This window comes from Ictalurus furcatus, chromosome 12 (assembly GCF_023375685.1).
Source record: "Ictalurus furcatus strain D&B chromosome 12, Billie_1.0, whole genome shotgun sequence".
Taxonomy (NCBI): Eukaryota; Metazoa; Chordata; class Actinopteri; order Siluriformes; family Ictaluridae; genus Ictalurus; species Ictalurus furcatus.
In genome coordinates, this window is record NC_071266.1 from 26,528,833 (window position 1) to 26,544,506 (window position 15,674).

The 15,674-nt window shown below is 40.8% G+C and overlaps 1 protein-coding gene across 5 annotated transcripts; it reads right to left on the reverse strand.

Moving 5' to 3' along the window:
- Positions 1–2,293: 2,293 nt before the first annotated feature.
- On the reverse strand, positions 2,294–9,655 carry txn2 (thioredoxin 2). Of its 5 annotated transcripts, none has more exons than XM_053638658.1 (4): positions 9,584–9,655; positions 7,103–7,371; positions 3,828–3,951; positions 2,294–3,101 (listed from the first exon to the last, which is right to left on the reverse strand). In XM_053638658.1, exons 2-4 carry the CDS (start codon positions 7,369–7,371, stop codon positions 2,985–2,987), a joined length of 510 nt encoding a protein of 169 aa, XP_053494633.1. In that variant the 5' UTR covers positions 9,584–9,655; the 3' UTR covers positions 2,294–2,984. The 5 variants fall into 5 exon arrangements, with proteins under 5 accessions (XP_053494633.1, XP_053494636.1, XP_053494635.1 ...); XM_053638661.1 differs by having other exon boundaries at positions 9,596–9,633; XM_053638660.1 differs by lacking the exon at positions 9,584–9,655 and adding an exon at positions 9,124–9,232.
- Positions 9,656–15,674: the final 6,019 nt, after the last annotated feature.

Sequence of the window (15,674 nt, forward strand, 5' to 3'; positions counted from 1 at the left end):
CTAATGTAGAATAAAACACTAACACTGAGGTAATCGCTAATGAGGTAATTGCTAATGTAGAATAAAACACTAACACTGAGGTAATCGCTAGTGTAGAATAAAACACTAACACTCTGAGGTAATCTCTAATGTAGAATAAAACACTAACACTCTGAGGTAATCTCTAATGTAGAATATAACACTAACACTGAGGTAATTGCTAATGTAGAATAAAACACTAACACTCTGAGGTAATCTCTAATGTAGAATATAACACTAACACTGAGGTAATCTCTAATGTAGAATAAAACACTAACACTGAGGTAATCTCTAATGTAGAATATAACACTAACACTGAGGTAATCTCTAATGTAGAATAAAACACTAACACTCTGAGGTAATATCTAATGTAGAATAAAACACTAACACTCTGAGGTAATCTCTAATGTAGAATAAAACACTAACACACATAGAATTAGAAGCTACCACTATCTAAGCTAATCACTGATGTAAAATGAAGGGCTAACACACTAAACCAATTCACAGCGATGGTGAAAATGAAGACCTAACGCTCAGCTAATGACTGGTGTAAACTATGGCGTAGGTCGAAGGCCTAGCGTCCTTAGCTAATGACATATGTAGCTTTGCTAATCACATATGTAGCATGACGAGCTAAATATAGGGTAGACTGCTTATATCAAAACAAGCTGTGTGCTACAGATACCATGTCATTATGTCAGCTGTGAACCTCAACACCTTCATGCTTCATTTTGAGAGATTTGTTGCAGCCTGAGTGAAGTGGATTCGCCTGATTCTGTTCACATTGTATTTCCTTTCACCTCAGCAAAATTTTGATCAGATTGATCAGAAACAGTAACTCTGACCTCTGGTGTTTAAGTGTGTTTGTACCTGAGCTTGTTAAAGTTTAAGTCTGGTTTCATGATTGTGGTGCTATTTAGCCCTTGTTGTACCTCTTAGAAAATACATTTAAAAAAAAAAAAAAAGATTGTAGGGCAAAATCTCAAGCAAGAAAATCTTATTTCTTTTGTTTCTTCGCTGATTTCTGCTTTTAAATTAGCAACAGGGCTGGGTTGATTTCTTTTTTTTAGCTTAGAATGAGCAAATAAACAAAATGGTTAACTAGCCTCCATGCTATCATCATTTTAAAATTTCAGTTTATAATTTAATCAAAAATAATAATCCTCAGGAAATTCAGGTGATGCAGCTTCCTGTTGAATGTGTGACTCGTGGAATATTACAAATATTTATTAAGGGTGAACGTCTTCAGGTCCTACGAATCCGCTGACAATCCCTTTAATGTCAGGTTGTGATAAATGCTAGCTAAGCTGTAAGCTTGTGTAAGATGTTTAGCATTGGGCTGAACATAAGAAATCAAGGGCTGGTGGTGATGTCTCGTTATTAGCTGATAATATTTAATTACTCAGAAATGGTCTGGAACAGCTAAGTGTGTTGTTCAAGACATAACTAGAGACTTGTAGTGGTGTGCATCAGACCTTAATGGGAACTGGCATAATAGTTTCCATCAGGGATTTCCATTAAGGAATTTGTGGTTACTATTACATACCACCAGACCCCATCATGTTGTCCTTTCAAGAAGAAGAAGAATAAGCAGCCTTTATTTGTCATTACAGCACAGTGAAATTATTTCTTTCCCTCGCATATCCCAGCAGTTGGGGTCAGAGCGCAGGGTCAGCCATGATACAGTGCCCCTGGAGCAGAGAGCGTTAAGGGCCTTACTCAAGGGCCCAACAGCGGCAGCTTGGTGGTGCTGGGGCTTGAACTCCAACCTTCTGATCAGAAACCTTACCTTAAGTGTTGAGCCACCACTGATGGGTGGATGATTACCATGAGAATAAAATGCCAAAGAGCATCAGAAAGTCATTCAAATCCATTAGGAGCAGCTAAAACCGTCTAATAGCGTTTTCAGAAACTGTAAGGCGAAAACACCATACAGAATGTAGAGCGAAACGGTGCACTGTGCATTACCTAGCATGCAGTGCTACCAAACATTACTGCCAGAAATCCAGACACAGCAGTGGATTATTTCCAGCATTCATGTAATGGTCCATAATGTCATTAGCTGTGTGATTGAAGCTATATTGGCACAGCAGATTAAAGCTTGTATTCATTTTAGCACACACACACACACACACACACACACACACACACACACACAGACTTATTACAGTGGAATTTCAGACACGTCCATTAAGAGCCAAGGGGATTTTTTTTCAGCGTTACTCCTGCATGACTGTAAAGGAGGTGCTAAAAGAAAGAGCTCTGAGACTTTAACTAGAACATCATAAATGTGCTTTATTTCTGAATCTGTTTTCGCCGGTCATACCACACACAGTTTATGGAGTTAAAATAGAAATCCACAAACATCAGAACTCTTTTGTCGAAACTGACAAAATCAGGACACACACTTTCTCATACATACACAGGCTCAGATTTGTTTATTGGTTTTTTTATTTTCCCCTGTCAGAGTGAGAACAGTGATCTGGGATCAGCACTATCGTCTTCATATGTAACTGCATTCGTCAGGATTAGACAGACATGACCTTATCCCGGATCTCTGAGATAAGTGTGAGATAAATAGAGCCACATCGTCACGTGGCCTTGGATTAGAGAGGAAACTCGCCCTCGGGTGGACGACAGCAGGAACTGCAAGGAGAACTGAAGTGGCTGTGATCGTTTCAAGCTCTAAAAATGAACATTTCCCTTTAACAAAATCTGTGACGGTCCGCTATTTTCAGCAGCAAGGGTCGGTGAAGAATAAAAAAATGAATGGACACGCGCACACACACTCGTATACAAAAACATCTAAAGGATGCAGTGTAATGATTGCCACCAGGCAAATTGTGGATTAGCCTCGTGTCTGTGTGTGTGTGTATGTATATTTTATATATATAAATGAATGTGGCTTTCCAGAGCTGTAAACTAAAGTGTAAAGAGGGTTGGGCTTGAGGCTTTGACTGACAGGTTCATTGTCCAATAAGCTTGTTGACAAATGAATCCAGCTGGTCTTCATCTTTAATCCCTACGAACTGGTCGATGATGTTGCCGTCTCTCATGGCTATCACCGTCGGAACAGCCGACACCTAGAACGATGCAAGATCAATGAAGATGAAAAACAACAACATTTACAGAATATTTAATAAAGAATTCTCTGTTGACTCACATTAAAACTATTAATCAATATACTGATTAAGAGCACCTACAAACTTTGTATGATGTGAATTTTTTTTTTGTTAGCAGACAATAAATCTGGTCTGTGTACAGCAACTTTCTGTTCATCAGCCCGAGATTTCGATCCACGCAGTGAAGCATGGTGGTGGTAGTATAATGCTGCGCGTTACCCTTAGTCTCTTCGCTGCTTCTCTGACTAATCCTCTCCTTATTCTGTTGCTGACTTTTGGTGTATGGCAAGGGGTGGGCAATCTTATCCGGAAAGGGCCGGTGTGGGTACAGGTTTTCATTCCAACAAAGCAGAGGCCACACCTGAGTCTATTGAAAGCCAAGATCAACTGATTAAACAGGTGGAATCAGGTGTGGCTCCTGCTTGGTTGGACTGAAAACCTTCACCCACACCGGCCCTTTCCGGATAAGATTGGACACCCCTGGTGCACAACCTCCTTTAAGCGGAGTCATGGCTGTGCCATATTCGTTCCATTTTTTAATAATGGGATATTTGTATATTTATAACCAAACCTTGATTCTGATACTTTTCCAGAACTTTCCATACACCTCCGTGTGTATTTTACTGAACCAGCATATAGAACCTGCAGATGTACGTGTATGTGTGAACTTGGTGAACTCGTTCTTACCCCATATTCTATAGCGAGGTCTGTGTGTTCATCAATGTCCACTTTGGCCATGGCAACACGACCCTTCTGCTTACCAATGGCCTTCTCCAGCCTGGGGCCCAGGATCTTACAGGGACCACACCATCTATACCACACACACACACACACACACACACACACACACACACACACACATTACATGTGTGACTTATTATATATGCGTACTACCCAGGAAGGCAATACACAATACAAACACCCCTTACCAATTAGGGTCTGTTTTTCTTTCCAAGTTATTGAGCTCAGATTACTGTGTGTGTAGAGTTCCCATAGGTGTGGGTGAGTGGGTGAATGTCACGAGGGGACACCCTTTTTGCTAGGCCAAAGGCACAAAGGCCACACCCCTTGTGCTAGACCACAGCCACAAAGGCCACACCCCTTTTGCTAGACCACAGCCACAGAGGCTACACTTATTTTTCAAGGCCACCTGAAGCCTTTTGCTAGGTATGAGGCACCCTTTTGCTAGGCCACACCCCTATTTCTAGATACAAGATACACAGGACACACCCATTTTGCTAGGCCTAGACCCACACCCCTTTTCCTAGATACAAGACACCCAGGCCACATACCTTTTGCTAGGAACTGAAGACACACCTCATTTGCTACATCTGAAAAGCCCAGAGATAACCACACACCTTTTGCTAGACCTGAGGCACCACAGCCACGCTGTGAGGTCAAAGAGACTGAAGCCACACCCCTTTTGCTAGGGCCAAAGACACTTAGACCATGCCCCTTTTGTTAGAACTGACATGTCCGAAGGCCACGCCTACCTGATTCAGATTAACCTTGAGAAAGGTTCGAGCATATTCAGCCTGGACACAGTTTTACACGAATGTCTATCAAACTGCCAGATGTGAGCATTTTATTATTATTTTTATTTTATAAGCGAACTGTCCAGAGTTCAGTTTCAGTCTCGGGTCCTGTTTCCTCCAGCCACAACGCTGTTTTATGGCATCCATGTTTTATCGCACTTAACCGTAAGCTCTGCCCATAAAACAACCCAGAACAACATAATCACAAAGATAAAACAGACGATATGGAGGAAATTAAAAAGGTGGGGTCCGAGAAAAATGGATGAAAGGAAGGTTAAGCGTTCTCACGTGTATATAAAATACGGCAACACGGAAGAGAAATAACACACCGACAAAACGAAAGAAAGCCTCATATAAATTAATCAGTTATGGGTCTAGAAATAGACATACACACAATCCACTCCGGGAAAAATCTTTGAGAAGATCTCTGCTGTAAGTCGCCATGGATTAAAATAAACAAATCAATGTAAAGGTCAATCGAATAATTGTAAATGTGACTGCAAATACATTGCGAGGACTTTCGGACTGATGGACTCGGGAGGCGGTAACACACACGCGCGTCTCTGGACTAGCAAGGGTTCGACACCCACTCCACTGGCAGAGTTTAAATGCCACACATTCTTCTGTGCCACTTTACTCACATCACATTATTACCCACAGCACGCTGATTTCGATTTATGACCATGAGAACAGCAGCAGACTGCAAAACGGGAAATATTTGGCTTTCTCCAAACCCAAAATAGCAACAGCATAAAATGAAAAAACAACACAAAACACAGAGCTTTCATCAAGTACACCAGAGTCAGCCATTTTTAAAATTGAACATTGCCATTTTTGGTGAAAACGGTGCTGAAGTCGGTCATACTGAGATCGCAGACTTTTTTTGTGCCCATTTATTATTAGTTAAATAAGCAAACAAAGAAATAATTACATAATTGTAACACAGAGGCCTAATAAGAGGCAGGACTTCAGACCAGATTGTGTCATTCTCCTGATATTTCCTGTAGAATAATAATAATAATAATAATAATAATAATAATAATAATAATGTTTATAATTTTTTTTTTCATAGTATATCAGATTCAAAAGCCTCTAAGGAGACTTGACCCTGAGCAGGTGTGTACCTCCTGGGATAGAGCGAGCGAATCTGATCCTGTGTGAATGGTTTAGGAGCGATTAGCCACAACCCCGACTCCAAAAAAGTTGGGAGGCCGTGTAAAATGTACATAAAAACAGAATGCAATGATTTGCAAATCTCATAACCCCGCGCATCATTCACGATAGAACAGAAAACATATGAAATGTTTAAACTGAGGAAACGTACCGTTTTAAGGAGAAAAGAAAAAAAAAAAGGTCATTCTGAATTTGATTGCCGCAACATGTCTCAAAAAAGTTGGGAAGGGGGGACGGACCAACAACAAAAGGCTGGAAAAGTAAGTGTTACTAAAAAGAAACAGCTGGAGGAATATTTCGCAACTAATTAGGTTCATTGGCAACACGTCAGCAAAACAAACACAAGGCTTGAAATATTTCACTTTGTGTGTAATGAATCTAGAATATAGGAGAAGTTCCACTTTTCATATAACATTATTAAATCTGTTTATGTGGAAGTCCCTCTGAACGAGCTGTTACTATAGAAACGGCGACATATCAGAACCATTAATATAAACCTGCGCTGCTGTCAGAGCCGCTGTTATAGAAAACTAATCTGACCAATCAGGATGGAGTGTTTGGCAGCGCTGTGATGTAACAGGTATGAGGTGGATCCTGAGTGTACTTGAGCAGTGAATAAATCACACTGTGCTCTGGAAGGGAACACGCCCGTTACAGTAAAAAGGTTTATATGGGACATTAAAAAACAAACAAACAAACAAACAAATAAAAACAACCCCCATAAAGTCTAACTGGAAATCAAATCCGTCTTTCGCTAAGAAATTGGGTCGAGTTAACCTGTGCGATTTTTAATAGTCCTTTGCGACTGTTGCTTGTCAGACTGTACAAAGACTAAAGATTTGGGCTTAGGATTATAGGAATCGTTTAGGACTCTCAAAATGTGTCTCGGACACATCGTGGCCAAAATCGCACAGCGTGAACCCGGCTTTAGACTCCGTGCTGGGAGCGCACTTACTGGGAGGAGCACATACTGGAAACGATCGTTTTACCATCAGAGGATTGTCACATGAGCGATCGAGTTAATGGGTGTGTCTGAAACATGAAAAAACTTGCTTGGTACTCATGCTGCACACGAAAGCCAGAAGACTTCTGTCTTACAGGACGTACAGGCCGAGCGGCCTCTGCGTCAACGTTCACAGCACCTACTGTGTTTAAAAAAAACAGCACTGAAACTCCGCCCCCAGACACCGTGAGGATCAGGAGCCGTGTTGAGGGAACAGCGGCACATCATAAACGAGCTCTGAGAATACGTACTGCGCGTGGAAGTCCACGAGCACGGGCAGATCGCTGTTGATGACTCTCTTAGTGAAGTCGTCGTGGTCCTGCACGTTGAAGGAGATGCACCTGTGCGAGGACAGAGGGAGGGAGCGAGAAGGAGACAGGAAGGAGCGTGTGTGGGCCGAGGTGTTCAGGGAGGAGGAGCGTGACGAGGACGAGGACGAGGCGGTGGCGGCAGCGGGCAGGCGACGGAAGCCTTTCACAGAGACGGCCCAGGTTCTCCTCACAAGCAGCCGAGCAGCCATCTGAGAGAGGAGACCAAGGAGAACATACATATATTACACGTTATATTCTCTTCAGCACAAAACAGCACGTCACAGCGAGACTGTTCTGGAGACTCATGTATAAATAAGGTGTGTAAAGAGTCGAATTAGAAAATCAGTCCAACAGCCTGCAATGTAATCACATCCACTTACAAGCCTTCATCCTGTTTGAACAGAAAAGCAAAACCAAATACGACCGTCAGAAATCGACGCACACGACATTCCCCCATTCACACAACTGCAAACTGTTTACATCAGTACATGAGAACCGGATCACGAGGGCAAACTAAATAGTGGCGATGACACTGATTACATCTGTGAGGGAAATTACTCATTTTTACTTTGTAATAATTTTGTTCTTGTTCATGTTCATCAGAGGATAACGCCTAAGAAGGCCATGTCATGTCACTGAGATCAGTACAGAATGTTTATCTGAGACACAAACATGTTCTTCTGTTCAAGGTTCGTCTAAACACCTAAGATCCTAAAACAAAGCCTGTTTGAACTGCTTCTTATCGGTACACAGAAGTGCGTCATGCTCTGCGTTTTATATATATAGTAGTGGTTCAGCACAAGCACTTCAGAGCGCTCTCATTATTCTCTCCGACTTTATTCTATCCTGTATTAACCGTCTTTCTGTAACAAACCTTTTTACCTTCAGAGGATGAGTCTGCGAGTGTTGTCTGAGTTCCACGACAATTTGGCGTCTCCTGGCTGGGCTGCGCGAATCTTTTCAGCTTTTCTGGACAACAAGTAAACCGGAGGACGCTCGTAGAAAAGTTTCACCCTGATGTCTGGGTTGACATGCAGGCGATTTGCCCTTTATTGTGCAGAGCGAAAGACTGATGCAGCCTTACCACTGACCGGTAGAAATCATCAAGAATTTAGAATTAGAATTTTATAAAGTCATAGTGTATGGCTGTGTGTATGGAAGGGAGTCAATGATATAAGAAATGTGTGTATTACATTGAGAGAAGTATTACATGGAGGCGATTTCTTATAAGAAGTTCCAGGAACTTCGCCTCTGTAACGGCAGAGATATTGGTGTTTCCTAGATCACAGCTTCAAAACTAAGATATATACCGACGGGTATATATATATATATATATATATATATATATATATATATATATATATATATATATATATATATATATATATGAGAGAGAGAGAGAGAGATAATAACGGTAAACATATTTGCTAATGGAAAGAGTCCGGTTCAAGCATTGAATAAGTAGAGTGTACTTATTAAGAAGCGCAAGAGACGTGTATTTTTGCGGCGGGTTATCATCAAGTGGCATGCCCCATTCACTCATTCCATCATATCAGCGGTACATGATATATTTGGCAAATATAAAATATTCTATTTTTCAGTTTTAAATCATTTATTTTTGTAGCTATTAAATAAAAGTATCATCAAACACAGCTGTTGTTTTTCTTTAGTAAATGCAGTACTACTGGTTTGCTGACAGTTTGTAATCAAACCTAAATCTCAGGACTTTGTATCACAGGATTATCGTCTGTCCTGACGTACCAGAGCTTCATATTTCACAGAGGAAAATTATATAGTGTGACATTCACTGTTATTTTATGTTCGTCTGATTCCATGCCTGATTTTTGGTTATATATAAACAGGATGGCTGTGAGGGGGTGGAGCCACAATTGACCAATTAAGAGTTCCTAAACTCTCAGGGGGACTTGTGATTCACTTTGTTCTGTGGTGGATGATCTCACATGGATATCCTAAAGATCTGCACTTCCCAAACACCGTCTCAGTGTTTAATCTGAGCTGGATACTGTAGATTCTGCTGCCGTGATCATAAACACTGTCCTGAAGCTCATCCCAGGACTCTTCTGAACATACCTCATTTAATCACGTGTTGACCTCAGGACAAAAACCGTTCACACTTCTTACACACCTGTAGTGACCTGAGAAGGTGTGTGTGTGTGTGTGTGTGTGTGTGTGAGAGAGAGAGAGAGAGAGAGAGAGACAGGGGTTGTGGTGTGTTTTTAAGCTTGTGTTGTCACCAGTAACCTCCATGTGACTTTGCCTGTTTTAGCTAAAAACAAACCCCGATTTAATTTTTTTTTTTTAAGAACAAAAGCTGAAGCCTCTTTTAAAGTCTTCATTTCACAAACTAATCAGTTTACAGACTTCCACCGAGCAGGAAATAAAGATAAAATCACTACTTACCGTATTACGTACCGTTAATATTGCTCTGGTCACACGGACCAAATAGAGAAGAAGCACTTCCGGTAGCGATGAGTCAAGGGCGATTCGAGAAGGAACCGGTTCCTTTTAAACGGTTCGTTTAAGTGAATCGAATCGATTCGTTTAAGTGAATCGATTTTTAGCCAGGGTTCTACATGTACGTGTACATATCACATCAATAACAAGTGAAGTTGACTTTATTTTCTCGACACAGTGTAGGACTGTGTGACGAAACGCACAGTGATGTGGTCTAACTGAGCAGAATGAGGTTTAACATGGAATAAGTAATGTTTATTGTGTCTCAGAGATCAAATGAATTCAGTTTTTTTGTCTACCCTGCTGAAAAAAACCCCCAATAGAAACTCTTGTAGTATTTGTAATGGTTTTAATGGTTATAATGGGAATTGTATTGATTTCAATGGAAATTTTGTTGCTTTCTATTGGTGGCTATGTCTAGTGGATACCATTAAAGACCAGTAATGGTAATGGTTTCAATTAATTACTGACACAGTGTTTTGTCTTTTTGTCTGATATTAAATCACCACGGCAACATGATTACTCCTTATTTTAGATGAATGTTGTGTCTAGCCTGTCAGATATACTATCCTAAATGTTTTAACAAATACACTAAAGAATATATATATATATATATATATATAGAGAGAGAGAGAGAGAGAGAGAGAGAGAGAGAGAGAGAGAGAGAGTCAGACTTTTCTATATCTTTTACCCAAATTATTACAATTACAATTCTACACAGCGTTTCTCTGAGTGCTTTATGGAAACGAATTAAAAGTAGCGATTCACTGAAACAGATTTGTTCAAGGGAGTCGATTCAGTGTAGTGAGTCTTGTTCTTGTTTCCTTCACTGGTGGATGAGTATTGTAGTCGCGTGCTCTCCATCGCCCCCCAGGGGTAATTAAAATGGCGCCACCTCCATTTCATAACTGCGCCATGTTTCCTCTTCATGTCCTTCATTTCACTGCGGGTTATTTACACACGACCTGCTTAAAGAGCCTGTGATATTACTGCAGTTTGAAAATACATAGGAATTTTTTTTTTTTTTAGAAAAAAACTGAGAACATTACCAACAAATATATAATAATACAATCCAATGTTAAAAATCTTTTTCTTCCTATTATTATTATTACTATTGTTGTTGCTGTTGTTAGTAGTAGTGGTAATAGTAGTAGTAGTAAAATAAATTCTTAGTAATAAAACATAATTTCTTCTTACTACTACTAATAATAATCCATCCATCCATCCTCTACCGCTTACTCCTTTTCAGGGTCACGGGGAACCTGGAGTCTATCCCAGGAAGCATCGGGCACGAGGCGGGGTACACTCTGGACAGGGTGACAATCCATCACAGGGCACAATCACATACACACTCACATACCCATTCATACACTACGGACACGCCAATCATCATGCATGTCTTTGGACTGGGGGAGGAAACCGGAGTACCCGGAGGAAACCCCCGCAGCACAGGGAGAACATGCAAACTCCACACATGCAGGCCACAGTGGGAATCGAACCCCAAGCCTGGAGGTGTGAGGCGAACGTGCTAACCACTAAGCCACCGTGCGCCCTAATAATAATAAGAAGAATAGGGGAGCACAGTGTCTTAGTGGTTAGTACATTTTCCTCGCACCTCCAGGGTCGGGGGTTCGATTCCCGTTCGATTCCTCGATTCCCGTCTCCACCCTGTGTACGAGGAGTTTGCATGTTCTCCCCATGCTTCGGGGGTTTCCTCCGGGTACTCCGGTTTCCTCCCCCAGTCCAAAGACACGCGCTGTAGGTTGACTGGCATGTCCAAATTGTCTGTATGTGTGTGTGTGTGTGTGATTGTGCTCCGCAATGGGGTGGCACGCTGTCCAGTGTCCCCCTGCCTTGTGCCCTCAGTTCCCTATATAGGGTCCAGGCTCCCCCATGACCCTATATAGGATAAACGGTACAGAAAATGGATGGATGGAATAATAACAGTAATAAAAGTAGTAGTAGAAGTAACAAAAATTCTTAGTAATAAAATAACATTTCTACTTCTTCTTCATTATTATTATTAGTATTATTTGTTGTTGTTGTTGTTACTATTATTACATCAGTGGATGCTTAAATTAATTATAAAGCTCCAGCATCCATGTCCACCCCGACACTGGAAAAGAAAGGGAACATGGCCGATGTGATTATAGAGAGAGACATCTCACAGTGGATGTGGACATGGAATAAACACAGCTTCTGTTTCCCTCCATGACTGGAATCGACCGCCAGTTAACTCTGACCACTGGCCTGAGCTTCCTGTTTTATAATTTATAGAGGCTGAGGGATGAAGGGAAAACCAGCAGCCGGCCTGCTTTCATGTGGGAGAGATGGCAAGCACGGCATGGTGTGTGTGTGTATGTGTGTGTGTGCAGGTGTGTGTGGGTGTGTGTGGTGTGTGTGAGAGAGAGAGATGGAAAGAGACTGTGAGTGTGTGTGTGTGTGTGTGTGCGTGTGCGTGCAGGTGTGTGTGTCTGAGTATGTGTGTGTGTGTGAGAGAGAGAGAGATGAATAGAATGACAGTGTATATTTATTAGAGAAGGAGAAAAGTGTGTTTTTGAGAGACAGGTGAAGAGGGTGCACAAGTGGTATAAGAGAGACACGACCCAGGACGGCTCCATGGTAACGACAGAACGCAGCATCCGCTGACTTTCTGAGGGGAAATGAAAGGCAAACACATCCAGGACTGTTAGTAAGTGCTCCTCTCCTCGCTCCGTGCAGGGCAGGATTTATATTTATCTCATTTGACATTTTTTTTAATGTGTGATTTGCTTTTATTTTCCTTGTAGTTTGGTCAGTAACAGAGTTGTAGCTGGTGTCGTTGTTAGTGTTTCTTCCAGCTTTCAGTCTTTCTCATCACTCTGAATACTGATTGGGAAATGGGACTATTACAGTGCTACAGTAGTACAGTGCAAATTAAAAATGATCTTTATATCACATGCTGATTCTATGGCTGTTACATTAGTGTGTTAGTGAAAATAAAACATTTCAAACAGGGGGATTCTGTATTTGGTTAAATGATAAACATCATGGTGAATCTCCTGGGATTTCACCTGAAGATCCAAGAAGTCTGGAAACACCTTCCAGACAACGTCCTTGGAAAACTTCACAGCAGTGTAGAGAGATTTAAGTCTTAGGGTTATTGGTATTATTATTAGTATTAATATTAGTATTAGTATTAGTATTAGTATATGTGTTAGTATTAATATTAGTATTAGTATAAGTGTTAGTATTAGTATTAGGATTAGGATTAGTATAAGTGTTAGTATTAATATTAGTATTAGTATTAGTGTTAGTATTAATATTACTATTAGTATTAGTGCTAGTATTAATATAAGTGTTAGTATAAGTGTTAGTATTAATATTACTATTAGTATTAGTATTTGTGTTAGTATTAGTATTAATATTAGTATTAGTATAAGTGTTAGTATTAGTATAAGTGTTAGTATTACTATTAGTATTAGTATTTGTGTTAGTATTAGTATTAGTATTAATATTAGTATTAGCATAAGTGTTAGTATTAATATTACTATTAGTATTAGTATTTGTGTTAGTATTAGTATCAGTATTAGTATTTGTGTTAGTATTAGTATCAGTATTAGTATTAATATTAGTATTAGTATAAGTGTTAGTATTAGTATTAGTATTATTATTAGGATTAGTTATAGTATTAGTAAAGTCAAGCTGACATGCTGATCCTTCTTTCCTTTTTTCAGGAACTTGGATGTCTTCTGGTCCACTGTTATGACCGTACCATGTCTCAGCTCACGCCAGACCTCCCGCTCATCTCCGACACCTCTTGCTGGCACGCCAACACCAAAATGGAGGCAGAAATCAGCCACAGATTTTACAAGAGCACTTGTGGGTCAGGAGGACAGAAGTGTGTGCCATGCCCTCTCCATCCTGCCCCTCTGTTCCGCTCCATCGGGCTGACGGGGTTATCAGCCAGCCTGCCACCCCACCGCCGCTTACGCTCCATCTTACACAGAGCACGAGCTGTGCAGCCTGATAATGCTAACCCGAATCAGACCAACGAGGCTCAAGGTGGCTTGCATACTAACACGCCAATTTCTGAAGCTACTGACAGAAGATTGCCTTTCAAAGACTTTCTGCCTGATATCATGACACAGAGACTCCGTCCAGCTGAGACCCACCAAGAGACGCGAAGAAGAGGAAGCCACTCGATCGGAGACACAGAGACCTTCTCCAGCTACCAGTCTCAAACAGAGTCGCGTTTAAACCCCAATAAAGATCTCACAGATAAATTTCAGAGGCACCACAGCATGGGACACCAAGATCCTCCATCAAAGACCTACACTAGCAGGAGGACCATCGTGTTTCCTCTCACACAGAGTGACACACACTCAGCGGCAGCCACCGAAACTCCAGCGAGAACCAACAGTAAGAGGTGGAAAAGAAGGATCAGACAGATTTTGACCTCTGAGAAAGACACTGATGAGCAGGATATCAGTGAGTGTTTTCACAGCCTGGTCATAACAGACGATCGTCCCTCTGCCAACAGGAAGAACGCGCAAGCTTCTGGCTCTCCAAATTCTAACAGAAGTGAACTAGACAGTGAGCGTGAAGGACAGGGGTCGTGTCACACCCGGAGAGACCGACGCCCACATTTCCTGCCTCCAATATCTCAGTCAGGATGCCTGTTAGATGTGCCGTTCGTCCTTCCGGAGAATTCCCCTCCTCCATCTCCCAGCAGTGTTTTCAGCACTCCGTTCTTCCCTCTTAGTGTCCCGGCACTTCCTGTCCGTCCCCAGCGTGGACAGAGAGACACCTGAGACACCCGAGGATTCAGTACAGATCCGATCGACTCTCAGTATTAGTTATATTTTGCATTTACAATTTCGATATATGCCACTGAGTAAGCGTTGAATTAGAACATCGTTTAAAATTTTATCATGCCGAATGAGCATAAATCTCAAAATGTTTAGGTTAGTTTCAGCCTTTTAATAAAAATGATGTAAAATAAAAAGTACACGTATTGAAAGCAGTCTTTAATAGTGCCTCCCAAGGAATTAAAATTAAAGTAAAAAAACAAACACCTCAGACATGTATATAACTTTTGGACATAAAATGTGTGGTTTTAAATAATTTGTATTGAATTTTTTGTTTTTTTTACATGTAAAAAATTTATTTATTTATTTATTTATACTGACTCCAATAATATCGATTTGGAATTTGGATAAAGAATGTGTGCCGGCCTGAGAAAACCCTTCATATTTTCTACTATATATAATTCTACAGGTTCTTTTGGCTACATTTCTTGTCTCTCAAGCATTGAAACATTTTAAAACATACAAAAAATCATAAGTTTCCAAAAATGACTTTCTATAGGTTGCGTCACATTTTCTACATACTTGAGCTGTTTTGTTTTTTTTTAAAAAGGAACGTCAACCAATAAGACTGATCCTTTAACCTGATTAAATCATCTATTACACTGACCACAATGCCATGATGGTAGTGTTCTGCAAAGAAATAAATAAAGGAATGAAGCAATAAGGTTAAGCGCTTCAGTGACACTTAGTGAGTGACGATGGTGTAGGAATGTTTATTGTCCAGCAGAGGGCAGGATAGAGCTCTGTTCAATACTTCACACCTATAAATCGCATTCTACCGCAAGTGTGTTACTGATTCAAAATCCTTATTTTATGTAATCCTTGTCCTTATATATAAATAAAAGTGATCAGTGATTGGTTGTTGGGGAAAATGGTGATCAGTGATTGGTTGTTGGGGAAAATGGTGATCAGTGATTGGTTGCTAGGGAAAATGGTGATCAGTGATAGGTTGTTGGGGAAAGTGGTGATCAGTGATTGGCTGTTGGGAACAATGGTGATCTGTGATTGGTTGTGGGGAATAATAGTGATCAGTGATTGGTCTTTGGGAATAACAGTGATCAGTGATTAGTCATTACACACTGGTGGTGAGTCCAGTGAACCTGCGCTCACAACTCGTATATCAGCATCTGTGATGTGAGCTGCTCTAACAGCCACTAAGGTCTGCTCAAAAAGTCACTAGATTTGTT